The sequence below is a fragment of the Pituophis catenifer genome, unplaced genomic scaffold, assembly GCF_029215685.1.
Source record: "Pituophis catenifer annectens isolate HBS135680 unplaced genomic scaffold, rPitCat1.0.hap2 SCAF_6, whole genome shotgun sequence".
In the NCBI taxonomy this organism is placed as follows: Eukaryota; Metazoa; Chordata; class Lepidosauria; order Squamata; family Colubridae; genus Pituophis; species Pituophis catenifer.
In genome coordinates, this window is record NW_027256886.1 from 18445972 (window position 1) to 18466925 (window position 20954).

At 40.2% G+C, this 20954-nt stretch overlaps 1 protein-coding gene across 1 annotated transcript in view; it reads left to right on the forward strand.

Annotated features, from left to right (window-relative positions):
- Positions 1-864: 864 nt before the first annotated feature.
- SI (sucrase-isomaltase) overlaps positions 865-20954 on the forward strand; it is a 107482-nt gene continuing 87392 nt past the window's right edge. The window contains exons 1-2 of the mRNA XM_070946468.1: positions 865-982; positions 6332-6405. Coding sequence (XP_070802569.1) covers positions 865-982; positions 6332-6405 — 192 coding nt within the window. The remainder of the gene's footprint in view (positions 983-6331; positions 6406-20954) is intronic.

Below are 20954 nucleotides of genomic sequence, written 5' to 3' on the forward strand. Positions count from 1 at the left end.
GAGGAGCCTACCTCTTGGAAAGATAGTTTGTCAGTTATGGGCATAATTCCTAAGATTACTAATCAATCCTTGTCCTTAAGTACTGTATTTCAGCCAAGAGGAGCAGTTGCTAACATTTATTTTTTATAAATCTCAAGCTAAAGGGTCATGGTGGTGCAGTGTTAGAATGCAGTATTGCAGGCTAATTCTGCTGACTGCCAATTGCCAGCAGTTTGGCAGTTCGAATTTCACTAGGCTCAAGGCTGACTCAGCCTTCCATCCTTCTGAGATCAGTAAAATGTGGACATAGATTGTTGGGGGCAGTATATTGACATTGTAAACTGCTTAGAGAGGGCTGTAAAGCACTGTGAAGCAATATATAAGTCTAAGTGCTTATATATATTGCTATTGCTTTTGCTAAAGGTTTTTTCCCCTCATTGGTAGATTTATTCTAGATTCTGGTTGGTCTATTCTGTTTCTATGTATGTGTAATGTGTGCATGTGCATTCAGTAAGTTTTTCTTCAATGATTATCAACTGAAGAAAGGGACTAATAACAGGGAAAAAAAACCCTACACATATAAATGTGATTTTGCTTTCACTGAAAGAAGAGGTCTACATCTTAACCCTTGAGAGAAGCTTTAGAGATTAAAAATAAATGTGTTAAAATGCTAGTTTGAACAAAGATAAATTCATAATAAACAAAATGTTTTCTTGCAAGTTCTGTAGTAAAGAAAAACACAGGTTTAGTATTGTTGGTTATGTTTTGATTATTTGGATGAAAGGAAATATGTTTTGAAAGCAAGTGCTTGAGATGATTTTATGATGCATGTTACACACACACACACACACATGTTAATATCTATTTTTCTCTTTTCCTCTCTAGATGGGAAAGAAGAAATTCACTGGATTAGAAATCTCCCTGATGACTTTCTTCCTTTTGCTACTCATCGTAACCATCGCTTTGATTGTACTTCTAGCAACAGGTTATTCTGGTCTTAAAGGTAATGTTATTCACAGTTCCTTGACTTATAGCCAGAAGAATGCTTCAATGGCTTCAATGGCTCACACAAGATCTTTTAAAAGAATACTTAAATATCTCTCACATGTTTTTCAGATAGGTGTGAACATCTAATCATGCCTTTGGGAGAGCTTTTGTGTTTCTTCTGCCTTTGACCATTTGCCATTTTGAAATATGAAACCCATGGGAATTAGAGTCGGGTAGATACAGGGTGAAATGCTCTCGGTTCGGACTGGATTGCCTGATCCGGTAGCAATAGCAGCAGGTGGTTCGGAGAACTGATAGCAAAAATCCCTGCCCCCCCCCCCATGCCCAGCTGAGCCGCACAATCATCAGAGGCTTTTTTTTTTTTACTTTTAAAAGCATTTTTTCTTCAGCTGAAAAAATGCTTTTAAAAGTTAAAAAAAAAAAGCCTCTGATGATCGTGCGGCTCAGCTGGGATCATCAGAGGCTTTTAAAAGCATTTTTTCTACAATCTCTTCGGCTGAAGAGGTTGTAAAAAAATGCTTTTAAAAGGCTCTGACAATCCCAGCTGAGTTGCCTGATCATCAGAGGCTTTTTTTTTCCTTTTAAACTTACCCACCCACCAAGCCACGCCCACAGAACCAGTAGTGACAAATTTTACATTTCACCACTGGGTAGGAATATTGGGGTTACAAATTCAAAAAAAACCCACCAAAATTCTTTCCAAGCCCCAGTCTCATGTAGGTATGATGCAATTCCACCCATTTCATGACTTCCCTCCAAGAGTTAAATGGAGTCCATAAAAAAAGTGGTCTTATCCATTCTAAGTCATAGAATGGACAAGGATATTTCTCTATTTGCACCTAATCAAGTTACATATATCCCCTAGCTATTCTTTTTTTTTTTCTGCCAAGTTTCCATATGGTTGCCTTACCTGGTCTTCAATCTGTTTCTGAGACAGCCTAAAATACTGTTTTCCTTGTTAAATAAATAATAAACTATGGCAATTTTACCACAAATACAATCTGACACACTTCCTGACCATTTTGCAATAGCATTACCTAGAGAGTTGGATCAGCTTGGCAGCTATTAACCAATTTAGGTTGACTTTAAGGTATCATCTAACTTTCTAGTTCTTGGGTACTGCCTCTGGTCATTATATACTGAGCAATGGAAGGATTTGGGTATTTCAAATAAGTTATCTATCAGTAAATATCAGTAAAGTCACTAGCTAATCCTCAACTCAGGGACATGAATGGTAGCAGATCAGAGGGAGTGATAGGGATTCTGCAGGAAAAAGAGTGATTTTATTTACCTCTGCTCCCATGTTTCATCCCCACCCACATATGGTATTCATCAACTACTACTCAGAGGTTATGTTGTTGTTGTTTTTTAACATAGGCTTACTAGCTTGCTAGAAAAACAGCCCAAACCATAGTTGATGGCTGAGGAACTGCATAGTAAAGCAACAGAGATAGAATTAGCTCATGCAACCCTCCCACAATTTGGTTGCCAGCTGTTGCACAAGGTGCTTTTAAAATGTGCATTTACCCTTCTGGCAGAAGACTACAAACCCGGTATTCCAACTGTAACACTGATGAAGACCATTATAATATTTTCTTGCTTGAAGTCAATAGAGTTATTAAACTATATGTACCACTAATCACCACCAAAACCAGGAAAAACAAATTACCCATATCAATAAGAAAGCTCCAATCCCAAAAAAAAAAAAAAAAAAAAAATCCCTTTGGTGTAAAAACAAAACTACTATGTAGCTTTAAAAGCCGTTACAAAAATATATGCCACCAAATAAAGACTGAATGCACCAATTACCACATCAAACAAGAAGAAAACCTTCTGTGCACGAAATCCAATTGCGCCTTTTATAATTTTGTAAAAAACAAACTTAAAGACTCGAGATCCATCCCACCCCTAAAAGGACCTAACGTTAAAGAATGCAATGATGAAGCAGTTAAAGCAACCTCTTTAACACATTCTTTGGCTCAGTCTTTGTTAACAGCAATGGCTCATGCCCAACAACCCCTAGTTGTACTACTAATGACTACAATGATCTAACACAAATAGATTTCACAGAAGATTAGCACTCCTCTGGAAAAACAATAAACACATGTTCAAAAGCACCTCAGATAGAGGCTGACAAACCAAAAGTTGCTCTCTGCAACCATATATATCATCAGGTATATTTGCTCTGATAGCTATTTGGTGTGATCCTACTCAGGTGCACAGATCTGATGGGTAAAGTCTCTCATTTTCACCTGTTGCTTTTCAGAACTTTGTTTTTAGACTGGGTGAAGAGGTGGGTGAAGAGGTGGAGGGAGTTTTAGAAAAAAATTTAAACTTGTGAGTCCACTCATCCATCAAACCGTTGACATTACAACAGTGCTGTATTGATGGATCTGTTTTCCAACAACTGATGACAGTGAAAATGGAAGGGTGGGGGAAGCTGTCTTCCCTGCATAGAAAATAAGGACATCTTTAACAGCTAGCCAGAACAGAAACCACATTAACTGAGCTTTGGAGATGAGCCCTTAGGTGCAGTTGAGTTAGTAATGCCCTTGTATGAAACAACTTTCCAAAAATAAATAAATAAATAAATAAATAAGAGGGGGGAGGGCATTTGCCAAAAGGAATGTAATGCTTACTTACTATTTACTTGCTTATTGTTATAATTTTCATAATAATATAGAATGCATAAAAGGGACACGGTGGCTCAGTGGTTAAGATGCTGAGCTTGTCGATTGAAAGGTCGGCAATTCAGCGGTTTGAATCCCTAGTGCTGTGTAATGGGGTGAGCTCCTGTTACTTGTCCCAGCTTCTGCCAACCTAGCAGTTTGAAAGCACATAAAAATTGCAAGTAGAAAAAATAGGGACCACCTTTGGTGGGAAGGTAACAACATTCCGTGAGCCTTTGGCGTTAAGTCATGCTGGCCACATGACCACGGAGACATCTTCAGACAGCGCTGGCTCTTCGGCTTTGAAGAGCCGAGCACCGCCCCCTAGTGTCGGGAACGAGTAGCACATATGTGCAAGGGGAATCTTTACCTTTACCTTATAGAATGCATAAAGTTATATTCCTGTAATTAACCAAAGGAACCTTTGAGAGTTAAACAATATATCTAAAGTTTTCTGGAAGTTGAAGTAAATAACTAAAATATTGCTTGACCATAGGCCTATAGAAAGAGTGTCAGATATAGATAAAAAGGATAAAATAACAATTTTCACCCATTGGGCATAGAAAAGCATTTAAAATAAAAGAATAATAAACAATATACTGTGGCAATTTTTAGTATGAGTTAAATATCAGAACTTTATTTGTAATTTTACTGTGATAACATTTAAAATGCTCACATCTCATTCAGTTATTACATCATTATTTATATATATTGTATATATATATACAATACACTATAACATTGTGTGTGTGTGTGATGACATACTCACAAATTTTATAAATACTTATGATTAATTATTTTACAAAAACTGTTAATCTGGTTCATTGCATATTTCAGACAAATTGCTTAAATGCAAGTCATTTGTTTCAACTATGCAGTGAAACAGTTGCTAGTCTCTGCAAAAGTAATGTATCATGGTAGAATAAACAGATTATGATAAAATGCTCCCTAGATGAAAGTATGTACAAAATACTCTGGGACAGAACCAAGTTATTTATTTGTATAATTGCTTTAAAATGGGTAATCAAATTATGCGGACATGTGCTTATGCTAACATTAGAATATGTAGACTTCAGAATAACATTATTGCATTTTATTAAGCAGGAAAAAAAAAGAAAGGTATATTAGACAATCGTAACATTCATTTGTTTATAACATTTATTTCAACTATTTATTTCCAAAAATGTAATCAATAAAATAATACATTAACCCACATTTTCTGTGCACTGTGTATTATGTAATTGAAAATAGCCTGTAAGGGTAAGAAGTGGAATTTGTTTAAAAATAGGCATGATAACAGTTATTAATAGAGTGATGTTATTTATTTATTGTGATGGTACTGAGATCAAAGGCTGAGTTAATGACAGGCTGTAGGAGTAGTTGAAAACTAGTTTGGTGTAGTAGTTAAAGGCACCAGAGTAGAAACAAGAACACTGCAAATTCTTATCCTGCCTTAGGCACAACGGCAACTGGGTGACTTTGAGCCTGTCAGCTCTAGAAAGGAAGCAATGGCCACTTCTGAAATCTTACCAAGGAAACTTCAGGCACTAGTCCAGCTAGCCAGAGAGCTAATACTGACCAGAAGGCTACATAAAAAATGAAGATTGTATGTGTATGTTGATGTGAGCTCAGGAGGCCAGAGTCAATGTTGGAGATTGTTGAAGCCACAAAGAATATTGGAGTTGCAAATTTATGTAACAGAAATTGGACTGAGAGTTGAACATTGACTGAAATGCGAAGAATGCCATTTTTATGGCATACTATGTGGTAAACCAGTGGTGGAGCAAGAACAGCTGTGTACATCTGCATGTGGTATTGGACTGCAGATGGTCCACTGTTAAAGACTCTCGCAATAGGGCGCTCTCACTAATATAATTAAATATGGTTCTTGTCTGGATGGACATGGCATTTTATATCTGATCAGGTTCATTTTTCAATAAAAAAAAGTGGCATCTGGCAGCTTTGCCTTTGGCATGTTGGAGGGCTTGAGCACCAGGTTGCAAGTGGCTCCAACCCTGTTGGTCTTTTGTAGACCATGAAGACCTGGATTTTCTCCTCAGCATCAGGTTGGGTTGGTGAATGGAATGGCTTTAATACTGAATGATTCTGGGCTGGGACTTTTGGGAAGCTGATTTTGTATTAAGAATATGTAAACTGCTCAGAGTTGAAATTTGAGAGTTGGATTATTTTCTAAATGGAAATAAACAAATCAGCAAACAAGCTTAGTCTGCAATCCAGAACTAACTTAGGTAAAGTCACTCAACATACTGGACTTAATTCAGATTTAGTATGTTCTGCAAAATAAGGATGCTAATAAGGCATGGAGATTCATAGATAGAAAAGAAAGTTCCATTAACCTATTTGATTCTCTTCTAAAAATTAAATGTATTTTCTGTCTGATATCTGTATATACTGATACATGAACAGTCTCTGAATGAATCACCACAATTCTAGTAAGCATCTGAATATCACATTCAAAGTAGGGTTTGTTTTGTACAGTGCCTGAATCTGGTTAAAATGAATAATTGAAATAAACACTATTTTTTGCCATAGCACCTAGTGAGGATTACTCAGATTTGTTAACTGACAAAATACTTGATTGTTGCATTTGCATTGCCTATTTATTTCTATTGTTGTTATTCTATGACTGATATAATACATTGATTTATTTCTAGCCTTTTCACCTACTTGTCCAGTTATTCCTCTTCCTGAAAGAATAGATTGCATCCCGGATCAAGTGGCAACAAAGGTAAGTAGTGTATACAAGTAAAATAATAATAATAATAATAATAATAATAATAATAATAATAATAATAACAACAACAACAACAACAACAACAACAACAACAACAACTGATTGATACCTAGGACGCTGGCAGCAACTCGTATCAACCATTAGCACCAGTCAATAGTAATTGTGATGCATTTTTGAATGTTCAGTTGACTGAGTTTCATGTTTAATGAATAAAGTAAATAATAATAATATTTTTTTAAAAAAAACCTTGGTTGATACCTAGGATGCTGGCAGCAACCCGTATCAACCATCAGGCCCAGTCAATCGTATTTGTGATACATTTTTAAATGTCCGGTTGACTGAGTTTCATGTTTAATGAATAAAGTAAATAATAATAACAACAACTTAATGATTAAGAATGATTAAATTATTAAATTTCCATCCATTTTAGCTGAGTACCCAGCTGAGTATGGATACTCCTCAGCTTACAACAATTCATTTAATAACCATTTGAAGTTACAACTGCATTGAAAAAAGTCACATGACCATTTTTTACACTTACGACTGTTGCAACATCCCCATGGTCATGTGATCAAAATTCAGATGCTTGGCAACTGACTTACATTTATGATGGTTGCACTGTCCCTGGGTCAAGGGATCACCTTTTATAAACGTCTGACAAGCAAAGTCAATGGGGAAGCCAAATTCACTTAACAACCATGCGACTACCTGAACAACTGCTGTGATTCATTTAACAACTGGGGCAAGAAAGGTTAAAAAACTAACTTAACAACTGTCTCCCTTAGCAAAAAAAAAAAAAAAGGGCTCAATTATGGTTGTAAATCGAGGACTATCTGTAAAACTGTAGACTACCCATAAATAATAATTGGATGGCAGAATAGAAGAAAAAGAACTGGAGAAAATCAGAAAATAGGAAGACCTGCAAATAGAAGTCAAATGACTGTGCTAAAAGAAAGCAAAGGTAGCGTCACTAGTAGTAGGTGCCTTGGGTGTAATCCCAAAACCTCTGAAGTACCATTTGAACACCATCATTAGTGATAAAAAAAGACTAACCATCAATTGCAAAAGGAAGTTTTATTCGGCGCTGTATTGATACTTTAACACCATTCAAGAACAATATTTGCCTAACCATGTCCTTGGGAAGAACTCAATAGATATATAAAAATGCCAAATCCATCCTAAACATCTGGCTAATCAGAGGTTCTTTTTGGATAAGAATTGCTGAAAATATAAAGTTAAGAAATATGGGTTGATATTTTTTATATATAAAGGAAAAATTGCTGTCTCTTTCTCTCTTTCCTCCTATGTAAAGCAATCCTAAGAAAATACTGTACTTTGCAAGGGTGCAAAGTGGTTAAGAAAGGAAAACAAAATGCATGCCATTGGTCAAGGCAGAGTAAACATTTTCTGAGTACTGTATATTGTTCATTGGTAACATTATGGTTGATGAAAAATATTTATTTCTCACACTGGTGAAGATTACAGGTCCACATTTTTAAAGGGAATATTTGCAAAGAGTTGGAATGGTCAATGGAATTGATCACGCTCATTGAAAAAACTTGGCAGACTTACTCATTTCTTGATGCATGTGTGTGATCATTTCTAAAGGCTCAGGAAGGTTTACAAATGTCATGTTATTAAACCATATCATGTGTCATGATTGAATAAGCTAACACACTGAGTTATTTGTTGGCACTCAAGTAGAGCATTTATGCAGCTTTTTGTGCCTTCACCAATATGCCTCCCCATTTTTCCCCAAGTTAACAAGCCTATGCAGAGGAGTTTGAAATGCAGTAGGAGAATTTTGAGAAAAATTAAAAAGAAAATAGAAAAAAAAGTGTGGCAATAGAGGGAAAGAGGCACCAAGAAAGAAAAGGAGAAGAAGAAATCATTGTCATCATCGTTATTGTCATGATCAGATAGTTGGAAAAAGTTGGAACTACTATCATAAAAAATACTTTAGGATTGCTTGGAGAGGAGAGGTGTTTGGATAAACCCCAACAATTATAAGAGATGGGGAAGCCAATTAATATACATTTTTTTCATGAATTTGTGGGTGAAAATCCTGATGCAGTTTAATAAAGACTGAACGCAAATAAAGGCAAATACATGTGTCACAGTATAATGTGCAGGATACAATCTGAGTCAGTCACCAGGACCAGAGATTTAGTATCCTGAGCTTTCAGACTCATGCTGGAGCCCATTCTCAAGAGAACTTCGCTCTATCAGAATATGTGCTTTGGGTTATTCTATGCTTTATATTTATGTGGTGCTTTCCTTATGTGGTTGATTGATGTGTTGATGGCTGGCAATTGGCTGTTGTTTCCTTTTGCTGTTGTTTCCTTTTGCTGTTGTTTCCTGTGCTTCTAAGTCCTTGGCACATAAGTACTTGATTAGTTGGTGTTAAAATAGCACTCATGTTGATCGACAAAGGGCCTGTTTCTCAGGCTTCAATCATTTCCCTGGCTATCTTTGTAACTGCATGGCCATCAATCTTAGTAGCTGTGAAATGTATGACCTTGTTCATTGCAATATGAGTCTACTAATCAGTTTGTGTTTCCTTTATGACTGGTCAGACTTTGAACAGTTTTCTACCTATTATTACCATATTTTTCAAAGTATAAGATGCATCGGAGTATAAGACACACCTTAATTTTTGGGGAGGAAAAAAATTCTGCCTACCAGGTATTCATCTGGCTAGTCCCAGCACATTAGTTTGCTTGCTGGTTTTGAGGTTGGGGCTGGTTGGGACTGTGCTTCTAAAGCACAGCTGATTGTCAGAAAAAGCAGCAATTAGAAAAGCAGGCAAAGCCCGGAAGATCACTTTGCTCACATTGGGGCTGGAAAACAGCTTCAAAAACACAGCTGATCCTCGGAGGGAGCTCCGGTGACTAAAGCAGACAAAGCGCAGAATTTATTTTATTTATTTATTTATTAAATTTTTATACCGCCCCCTCTCCCGAAGGACTCGGGGCGGTGAACAGCCAAAATTAAAAACACACAATACAAATATTAAAATACATTAAAACAGAATTAAATTATCTTAGGCTTCTCCAATTTAAAACCCCATTACCCATAAAATTCACCAATTAAAAAATTTTTTAACCCAGCCCGGCTTGCTGAAATAAAAACGTCTTCAGGGCCCGGCGGAAGGTCCGGAGATCCGGGATTAGTCGTATCCCTGGGGGCAGTTCATTCCAGAGGGCGGGTGCCCCCACAGAGAAGGCTCTTCCCCGGGGGGTCGCCAGCCGACATTGCCTGACAGACGGCACCCTGAGGAGACCCTCTCTGTGGGAGCGTGTTGGCCGGTGGGAGGTTATCGGAGGCAGAAGGTGGTCTCGTAAATAACTGGGTCCTAAGCCATGGAGCGCTTTGAAGATGAGAACCAACACCTTGAAGCGCACTCGGAAGACCACCGGAAGCCAATGCAGCTCGCGCAGGAGAGGTGTCACGTGGGAGCGCCATGCCGCCCCCATAAGTACCCGCGCGGCCGCATTCTGCACCAGTTGGAGCCTCCGAGTGCTCCTCAAGGGGAGCCCCATGTAGAGAGCATTACAGTAGTCAAGGCGGGAAGTGACGAGGGCATGAGTGACCGTGCATAGGGAGTCCCGATCCAGAAAGGGGCGCAACTGGCGTATCAGGCGAACCTGATAGAAAGCCCCCCTGGCCACGGCCGTCAAATGCTCTTCTAAGGACAGCCGTGCATCCAGGAGGACACCCAAGTTACGCACCCTCTCCGTGGGGGCCAATGTCTCGCCCCCAATAGTCAGCGATGGCACCAGCTGACTATATCGGGACGCCGGCAGCCACAGCCACTCAGTCTTGGAGGGATTGAGTCGGAGCCTGTTCCGCCCCATCCAGACCCGCACCGCCTCCAGGCACCGGGACATCACTTCAAGGGCATCGTTGGGGTGGTCTGGGGTGGAGATGTACAGCTGGGTGTCATCAGCGTACAGATGGCACTGCACCCCAAAACCACGGATGATCTCGCCCAGCGGCTTCACATAAATGTTGAACAGGAGAGGCGAGAGGACCGACCCTTGTGGCACCCCACAAACCAAGTGCCTTGAGGTCGACCTCTGCCCTCCAGCCAACACAGACTGCGACCTGTCGGAGAGATAGGAGGAGAACCACCGTAAAACAGTGCCTCCCACTCCCAACCCCTCCAACCGGCGCAGCATGATACCATGGTCGATGGTATCAAAAGCCGCTGAGAGATCTAATAGGACCAGAACAGAGGAGCAACCTCTGTCCCGAGCCCTCCAGAGATCATCAACCAACGCGACCAATGCCGTTTCCGTGCTGTACCCGGGCCTGAAGCCGGACTGGAACGGATCTAGATAGACGGTTTCCTCCAGGTACTGGGGGAGCTGTCGCGCAACCACACTCTCAACAACCTTCGCCAGAAAGCGAAGGTTGGAAACTGGACGATAGTTTGCTAAAACAGCTGGGTCCAGAGAGGGCTTCTTGAGGAGGGGCCTCACCACCGCCTCTTTCAAGGCGGGAGGCAAGAACCCCTCACTCAAGGAAGCGTTTATAATCCTCTGGAGCCAGCCTCGTGTAACCTCCCGGGTAGCCAGCACCAACCAGGAGGGACACGGGTCCAATAAACATGTGGTTGCGTTCAACCTCCCCAGCATCCTGTCCACGTCCTCGGGAGTCACAGGGTCAAACTCATCCCAGATAACCGTCTCAAGACAGACCTCGGACAACCCGCCCGTACCTACCCAGTCGGAGTCCAAGCCTTCCCGAATCTGAGCGACTTTATCGTGCAGATAATGCGCAAAATCCTCAGCACGACCTTGCAAGGGGTCTTCCCGCGCTCCCAGATGGAGAAGGGAGCGAGTCACCCTAAACAAGGCAGCTGGGCGATTTTCTGCCGACGCGATAAGAGCGGAAAAGTAATTACACTTCGCCGCCTTTATCGCCACTAAGTAGGTCTTGATATAAGACCTCACTAGTGTACGGTCAGATTCGGAGCGACTGGCCCTCCAACTACTCTCTAGGCATCTTTTCCGGCGTTTCATCCCCCTCAGCTCCTCGGAGAACCAAGGAGCTGGGCAGATTCGGCGCCGGGTCAGAGGCCGCAAAGGCACGACCCGATCTAAAGCACCAGCGGCCGCCCTATCCCAGGCGGTCACCAGGTCCTCAGTCGAGTCGCGTGCCAGAGTCTCAGGAAATGGCCCAAGCTCCATTCGGAACCTATCAGGATCCATCAGGCGCCTGGGGCGGAACCACCTAATTGGTTCCGCCTCCCTGCGGTGGGGCATAGCGGTCAGGAAGTCAAGTCTAAGGAGATAATGGTCTGACCATGACAAGGGTTCAATAACTATATCCCCTGTATCTAAGCCATTCAACCACTGACCAGAGACGAAAACCAAGTCCAGCGTGTTTCCTCCTATGTGAGTGGGGCCCTGAATTAACTGGGTCAGGTCCATGGCCGTCATGGAAGCCATGAACTCCCGAGCCGCCTCAGATGCTTCACCGATGGACGGCAGGTTGAAATCCCCCATGACTAAAAGCCTGGGGGTATCAAGAATGGGTAAGAGAAGGCAGCAGCTATTCCGGGTAGCCATTTTGGGCACCGCGTAGGATTGCATTCGGAGTATAAGACGCACCCAAATTTTCAGCCTCTTTTAGGAGGGAAAAAAGTGTGTCCTATATTTCAAAAAATACGGTATATACTACTTATTAAATAGGCAGAATGGAATTTTCGTCTATGGATCTGTAAAAGAAATGATTTGGAGTTTACTTTAGTAAACTATCACTAAAGGTAACAGCAGCTTGTCAGCTGTTGAGCACACAAGGTTATTTAAGCAAAAGTTTCAGAATCTTTCGCGGCCTCTGAGTCTGTGGAGGAAAAGTAGAAACGTAGAAACTGAAGGATGGTATAACTATGGTTTATTATAACCTTTCCCAGTTTGATACTTGCCAGATGTGTTCAACGATAATTGTCAAAATTCCCAGGCAATCCTTCTTTAATACATTGGAAGAACCTGTGGTAGAGGAAATTAGTTTATTATGATATTGAAATGCAGCCAGTGATACAGAACTTTGGATCAATAGACTGCATGACAAAAATCTTATTTTGAAAGCCATTACTTTCTTTTTATTAAAAACCTTTAAAAGAAGTCAAGAAAATAAAAGTTTAATTCTCATGTCAGTTTCAGCCTTATGTAATTTAATACTTATACATAAATTCCTGAACAGGATAGTTTTCACATACCAGGAAATTACCAATTTGTATACCTTAAGCCACTTGTCAGCCATTGCAGGTCAATTTTTGTTGTGCTTCAATCTTTTCTTCTTTCAAAGCAATGAGTTCACATAGCTAGACTAGTCTTGATCAGTGATGATACTCTTGCAGAAGGTGCCCAAAAGAAGTAGATGGTAGTACATGCTGTTGGTTTTTAGATGGTTCTCTATATATTCAAAGTTCTCTTTTTTAATCCTGTAATTGTTAGAAGGGGAAATGTAAGAGATGAATCTAGTAGGCAGAAACTGGCAGTGCATAGTCCACATGGAAACGTTGTATGAACATTTAAAAGTGTCTGCCAATCTTAACACAGAGAAACAGCCCAACGACTGTTAATTCAAAAGGTTAGGAGAGTAGGGGTAAGAGGATTTTTGGGTTCCCAGAACACAGCAATTCCATCTGTCTATCTGTTTGTTTGTCTGTCCATCCATCCATCATCATCATCATCATCATCATCATCATCATCATCATCATCATCATCATCTCTCTGTCCCTTTCCCCCTCTCTTATCTATCATCTATCTATCATCTATCTATCTATCTGTTATTTATGCCAGGATTGAAGTTCTGGAGAGGAAATATTTACAGCTGTTCCTGGCCTCAGCCTGTGGTTCCAGTGGTGGTAGGAGCATTTGGGACTGTGATTCCTCTACTGAGACAGTGGTTCCAACAGATCCCAGGGATGACATCAGAGCTTTCTGTATAGAAGGATGCAGTGCTAGGAACAGCCAAGATGATGATGATGATGATGATGATGATGATGATGATGATGATGATGATTTATTTATTTATTTATTTTGTATTCCGCCCTTTTCCCGAAGGACTCGGGGTGGTGAACAGCCAGCAGATAAAATACAGAAAATACAAAAATTAAAACAATATTAAAAACCGATTAAATTAATTTGGCCCACAGTTAAAACACCCCCATATTAAAAAAACCCATGATTTAGCAATTTAAAATTAAAACAACTTAAAAAATATGGTCAGGTTAGCCCAGCTTGATGAAACAAAAACGTCTTTAAGGCACGGCTGAAAGTGCACAAATCTGGGATCCACCGTATCTCCGGGGGCAACTTGTTCCAGAGGGTCGGTGCCCCCACAGAGAAGGCTCTCCCCCTGGGGGCCACCAGCCGACATTGTTTGGCTGATGGAACCCTGAGGAGCCCCTCTCTGTGGGAGCGTACTGTTCGGTGAGAGGCTACTGGCAGCAGAAGGCGGTCTTGTAAATACCCGGGCCCTATGTCATGGAGCGCTCTAAAGGTGGTAACCAAAGGTGGAAGACCACTGGGAGCCAGTGCAGGAGAGGTGTTACATGGGAGTGTCGAGTCGCCCCCATCACCACCAGCGCAGCTGCATTCTGGACCAGTTGGAGCCTCTGGGTGTTCCTCAAGGGGAGCCCCATGTAGAGAGCATTACAGTAGTCCAAGCGGGACGTGACGAGGGCATGAGTGACTGTGACTGTGCATAAGGCATCCCGATCCAGAAAGGGAAGCAACTGGTGGAACCTGATAAACCTGATAAAAAGCCCCCCTGGCCATAGCCATCATATGCTCTTCCAAGACAGCCATGTATCCAGGAGGACACCCAAGTTGCGAGCCCTCTCTGTGGGGGCCAACGACTCACCCCCAAAAGTCAGCGATGGTACCAACTGACTATATCGGGATGCCGGAAGCCACAGCCACTCAGTCTTGGACGGGTTGAGCCTGAGCCTGTTTCTCCCCATCCAGATTTGCACGGCCTCCAGGCACCGGGACATCACATCAAGGGCATCGTTGGAGTGGTCCGGGGTGGAGATGTACAGCTGAGTATCATCAGCATACAGATTACACTTCACCCCGAAACCACGGATGATCTCACCCAGCGGCTTCACATAAATGTTGAACAGAAGGGGCGAGAGAACTAACCCTTGCGGCACCCCCCACACAAGGCGCCTCGAGGTCGATCTCTGCCTCCCTGTCAACATGAACTGCGACCGGTCAGAGAGGAAGTAGGAGAACCACTGCAACATGGTGCCCCCTATCCCCAACCCCTTCAGTTGGTGCAGCATGATACCATGGTCGATGGTATCAAAAGCTGCCGAGAGATCTAATAGGACCATGACAGAGGAACAACCCCTGTCCTGAGCCCTCCAGAGATAATCCACCAACATGACCAATGCCGTTTCCGTGCTGTGCCCAGGCCTGAAACCTGACTGTGGAGAAACCTCAAACTCCCAGGCCTGAGGCTGAGGAAGACACATACTACCCATAGGTTGAGAAGAGATTTTTTTTTAATAATAGTGATGATAGTTATTATTTAATGTGATAATCTGGAATACCAAAATATTTGTTCATCAAAATGTTAGCACCTCTTTTCTTTCATATGGAGAGCCCTTCCCTTCTGAAAATGAAATACTTTTTATAACCACTTCCTACACATTTTTTTTTTTGAGAAATTGGGTAGTGTATGGGGTGGGGGGAAACATTTGCTGCTTAGGCAACTGGCTTGATACTTCAATTCAGTCAAATGTGTCAAAAGGGAATGGGAAAGTGTATTCAGTTGCTAATTTGATTGTGTATAATAGTCCACATTTAGTCACGCCTAACTGCATGTGATTCCTCTTGGACTATATTTGACACTGAACCTCCAAGTAGAGAATACTAAAATAGTAAATCCTTATAACTCTTTATTATGCTTCTCAAGAGAAAACATGGGAAAACTTTCCTTGCAATCAGATGTTCGCATTACTAATTCAGAATTATGGTCCTGCAGTGTTATTATGTTAACTATGGGAATCAAGTGAAGGGTTGGAATTGTTCAAGGTAAAGTATTCTTTCTTTAAAAACAAAACAAAAATAAACAATCACAAAGTTAAAGACTATCTAGAGCAGGGGCCTCCAAACTTGGCAATTTTAAGACTTGTGGCCTTCAACTCCCAGAATTCCTCAGCCGGACAATTTTAACAAGCCTCAAAAAGCTAAACAGGATTAGGTCTTGTTAGGACCTAGATGGGAGACCAACAGAACCAATATACAGTAGGACAGTCTGGGAAATAAAAAAAAAAATCCTGAGAAAAAGTAAAAGATAAAACAAAATTGAATGAACAATGTAACGGGTACGGTTGAATTCAATTTCAAAATGTATCAGAGGTGGGTTTCAGCAGGTTCTGACCAGTTTTGGAGAACCGATAGCAGAAATTTTGAGTAGTTCGGAGAACTGGTAGTAAAAATTCTGACTGGCACCACCCCCATCTAGTCTCTGTCTCCCAAGTCCCAGCTGATCGGGAAGAAATGGAGATTTTACAGTATCCTTCCTCTGCCATGCCCACCAAGCCATGCCCACCAAGCCATGCCCACCAAGCCATGCCCACCAAGCCATGCCATGCCATGCCCACCAAGTCACGCCCACAGAACCGGTAGTAAAAAAATTTGAAACCCACCACTGAAATGCATGTTGTTGTTTTTTCCCTTTCTTTGAAGAGCAAATTATGGAAACATTAACAATATACAGGTTTTTTTTTTTTACAGTTTTTTACTTAAATCCTATTACACCATCCCTTTCAATTAAAAAAAAAACTTTTCCTGAAATTAGAAATAGCATAATTTAATAAATATGTGCATGTTGGCTGTGGAAACCATTAGAATTAATAAGCATATTTACAACCAAGAGAATAGTTTTGAAGTTAGTCCTGGAAAAGATAAGGTCATGTATTTAATAAATGTACACAGGAATTTAGCTCCCAAATGTTTTTTCCCCTTCTAATCTATAATTCTTTTGTGATAAGAAATCAACCTTTCAGTGAAGAAACATTTACATTAATGATTAAGAACTTTTATTTAAATTCATTGTTTTGTAATGTCTTATAAGATGAATCACGTAGATTCTGGGATAACATTCAAATGATGTTTGGTACTTGATGCTTGATTAATACACGACCCTCTTTAAAGATCAGTTATGAGAAAAGAGATAACTGAATCAAGGGAATAGAAAGGAATGAGTGAAGACTTCATCTTTGAATGTATTGCCAACTTCATTTTAGCAAAAACTTTTGCAGTCAATAATTTACATATCTGTGTGCATCATTCTTGTATGGAAGGATTGATTATATAAATGTATATAAATGTGAATGCTAGAGGGAAAATGTTACGTCCTGCCGATGTACTCATGATGAAGATACACAGCTGATTGGTCCATCAGCCAGCCAGCAACTGGTGGGAGAACAGGGAATGCGGATTGGCTGAGCCGCTGATAGCTCCAGTATAAAAGAGCTGTCAGCATTAGAAAAGACGCTCACACACGGTAGTTAGCTCAATATGTTAATTGTCCTTGTTAGCTAATAAAGAGCTCTTAACTGTTGCCTGCCTCACCTCTGTTTGTACCCACATTGTTATGAGAATAGAACAGATAAGAGTTGGTTCCTGTAACTTAGATGATGAACAGAGATATCATTTGTAAAATACCATCAATGTCTTTCTATTTCTGCTTTAGTGATGAATGGAACCAGCCCAATTTGCTTCAAAATTAATCCAGATGCAAAGTAGTTTCTTACATATGAAAAATTCTAAGCATGAAAGAACATGTTGTTCTGATTTAATGGGAAAACAGTATAGCATTAGGAGCTTCTTTCTCTTCTAAAATACTTAATAACTAAAGTGCTACTAATTAGTTACAAGACACTCTTTTTTTATTGAAAAAGTTTTACAAATACATTTTCTCCCGTTTCCCCCCCTAACTGTCCCTAACCCCCCTAATCCTCCCTAACCCCCCTAATCCTCCCTAACCCCCCCTAACCCTCCCTAACCCCCCTAACCCTCCCCTCCCCCATGACTTCCACAAAATATAATCCAAATCAAAATCACATTTTATAAAACTTGAACCCCTCCACCCCCTATATACTGTTTATACCTTCATAAAACTCAATTATTCTATCCCTATATAATACATTCAGTTAAAAGCTATCTGATATTTCCTAGTTTGATATTTATTCTGCACATAATCTATCCACTTTTTCCACTCCCATACATAAGTCTCTTGAGTTCGATCTTTTTAAATATGCTAAAATCTTCGCCATCTCTGCAAAACTGGCCATTTTCAAAGTCCATTCTTCAACAGTGGGCATAGCTTCATTTTTCCAATATTGACCTATCAGTAATCTCGCTGCTGTCACCATATACAATATCAGCTTTGTTTCACCCAATGTAAAACCCTTAACTAAAACCCTTAACTATACCCAGTAATAATAATAATAATAATAATAATAATAATAATAATAATAATAATAATAATAAAAACAATTGTGGAGAAAACTGAAGTTTTTTCTTCAAAACATTTTGCATGACCCACCAAATTTTTATCCAAAAGGCCTTCACTTTCTTACAAGTCCACCACATATGATAATATGGCATCTCAAGACACTTTTTATTTCTCATAAAAAGTATATATGCTGCTTATGAAATTAATCATTTCAAGTACAGGTTTAAATTAATATTTCTACTTTATATCCCCGGCAAATTTAACATTTTTCGGGGTAGATTAAAAAAATGCTGCAAAAAAGGTATTACTGAGGGGAGTGTACATGCAACCGTGGCCTTTTTTCTTAATTTGCCTTTGGGCAGTGGTGAAATCCAAATTTTTTTACTACTGGCTCTGTGGGTGTGGCTTGGTGGGCATGGCTTGGTGGGTGTTGCAGGGGAAGGATACTGCAAGATCCCCATTCCCTCCCCATTCCTGGGGGAAGGATATTGCAAAATCTCCATTCCCACCCACTCTGGGCCAGCCAGAAGTGCTTTTTGCCGGTTCTCCGAACTAATCAAAATTTCCGCTACCGGTTCTCCGAACTACTCAAAATTTCTGCTCCCGGTTCTCCAGAACCTGTCAGAACCTGCTGGATTTCATCCTACCATTGGGATTTGAGAGAGTTAAAGTAGGAAATAGTTATTTAATATTTATTTCCAGAAAAATCTGAATGAATAATTCTTGAAAAGGTCAGACACCAGCTAACTGCTTGCTCAAATTTCCCTCTTTAAATCAAAGATTCCTTCAGCATAGTTTAATGTCTTGGCACTCCTGAAAGATAAGTTTTGCAACATTCTGACATTGGATTAGGAGTCAGTAAAATAAATCTTCTGGGACATGTAAAGTTGTACTCGTCATCATATAAGGACCATTATCTATTTATACAACCTCTTGCAGCAAATATTAGAAGATGCATGGTTTACTGTGATCAGTAAACCCACAAAAGTCATCAATAACATTGCACAGTTCTATGTGAAAGCTAAAGTATTTATTCATGGTAAATATAAGCCTCAGGTGAGATGGACAGCAAACAAATTTAATAAATAAAATAAAATAAAATTATAATTCCATAGTACTAAAAATTAAAAAAGAGAAAAGAGAAAGGGGAAAAAAACAATGAATAACTAAATTCAGAACAATCAGAAATAATTACAGAAAGCCAAAATAATTCTCAGATAAAATCCAAGTTAGCTGCCCACAGCCAGCTGGGACTTAAAGTTCATGGAAATGCAACAGTCTTAACCTATTTATGGAATTGCAGTAAAGTGGGAACTGCCTGTACTTGATGGTGGTGGGTAGAGTATTCTGTAAGATGGGAGTTATTACAAAACAGGCTAGCTGTCTCATTCATTCCTTGCAAGCTTCATGAAGGAATGGAAGTTCCAGCAGGCACTCTCTTGGGAACTTGGCCAGATTGATAGATTTGCTTGTGGCAAGGTGTTGCCTGATGTGTCCGAGTTCCACACCATTTATGGTCCTAAAGATGATGAATAGCATTTGAAATTGAGATTGGAGACCTACTGGCAAGCAGTAATAATATAACTGGAGCATAGTGATAATAATAATAAGGGGACATGATGACTCAGTGCCTAAGATGCTGAGCTTGTTGATCGAAAGGTCGGCAGTTCAGCAGTTTGAATCCCTAGTGCCACATAATGGGGTGAGCTCCCGTTACTTGTCCTAGCTTCTGCCAACCTAGCAGTTTGAAAGCACGTAAAAAATGCAAGTAGAAAAATAAGGACCACCTTTGGTGGGAAGGTAACAGCGTTCCATGCACCTTTGGTGTTTAGTCATGCCGGCCACATGACCACGGAGACGTCTTCGGACAGCGCTGGCTCTTCAGCTTTGAAATGGAGATGAGCACCGCCCCCTAGAGTCAGGAATGACTAGCACAAATGTGTGAGGGAAACCTTTACATTTATAGTTATAATAAAGTTTTTACACCTATACTACAGTTATAATACCGTTTTATACCTGTAGTATAGATGTAGTATAGGTGTAATTCTTCATTGCTGGAGCTCACCTGCCAATTATATTGTTGCCATATTTTGTAGAAATAAGGTCTCTGTCAGGTCCCAGATATTTCTACAGGGACCCTGGCATACAGGGAGGAAGGTGGGAGGAGTGGAGTGATCTGTATATGAAGTTTCTGTTTCCTGCATTACTGTGTTAATCTCTATATGAAGTTTCTGTTTCCCTGCAATGATATAGTGTGGGAAGGTTTTGGTTAGCATTGCTTTAAATACCTGGTTTTAAGTGAGAACCTTCAGTTCTTGCCTAGATCTTTTGTTATCACAAACCTTTCAATAAAAGCTCCTTTTGGAACAGCTACAGTTTCAAGAGTCCTGCTTGCTTGGGAAGATTGGAGAGGCAAGATCTTACAGTCTCTCCAAAGACAGCCTCACATACAGTACAATGCAGTATTTCAAACAGGTGGTGAGGAAGCCATGAGTTACTGAGGTCAGGACATTGTAGTCATAGAGTCATTACTAGTACAGTAGCCAAAGCTGGGTGGACCTGGAATTGCAGGTCCAGAAGGGCCCACAAATCAACAGCTCAATTTCCTATTATGATGATCAAGGATGAACCAAACATAAAATACTTCAGTACAAAATATAAATTAAGAATTAAAACATGAACAACTCACCTCAATGAAGAGTAAACATGATTAGTACAAATTTAAATCCAAACAACTTATTGTCTAGCTACCTAAAGTATTATTTTTATGTTTTGTGTCAGCAGGTAGCAAAGAAGCAGGAAAGGAGGCAGATTTGCTCAGCCTCATGTGATATGTGGGTTCAATGGTATCTTCAGGAATTATGAAATTGAAAGACAATGCTCAAATGTTTGCAAAAGTTGGTCTACTCAATGTGTTGTTCATTACTTTGCCAATTATTTTTTATAACAACTTTTGAAGACTAGAATATTGATTTTTAATTAATGTAAACAATTTGTTTCCAAATTTCCCCCTTGACAGATTAATGCAGGGGTCCCCAACCTGTGGACCACAGCCC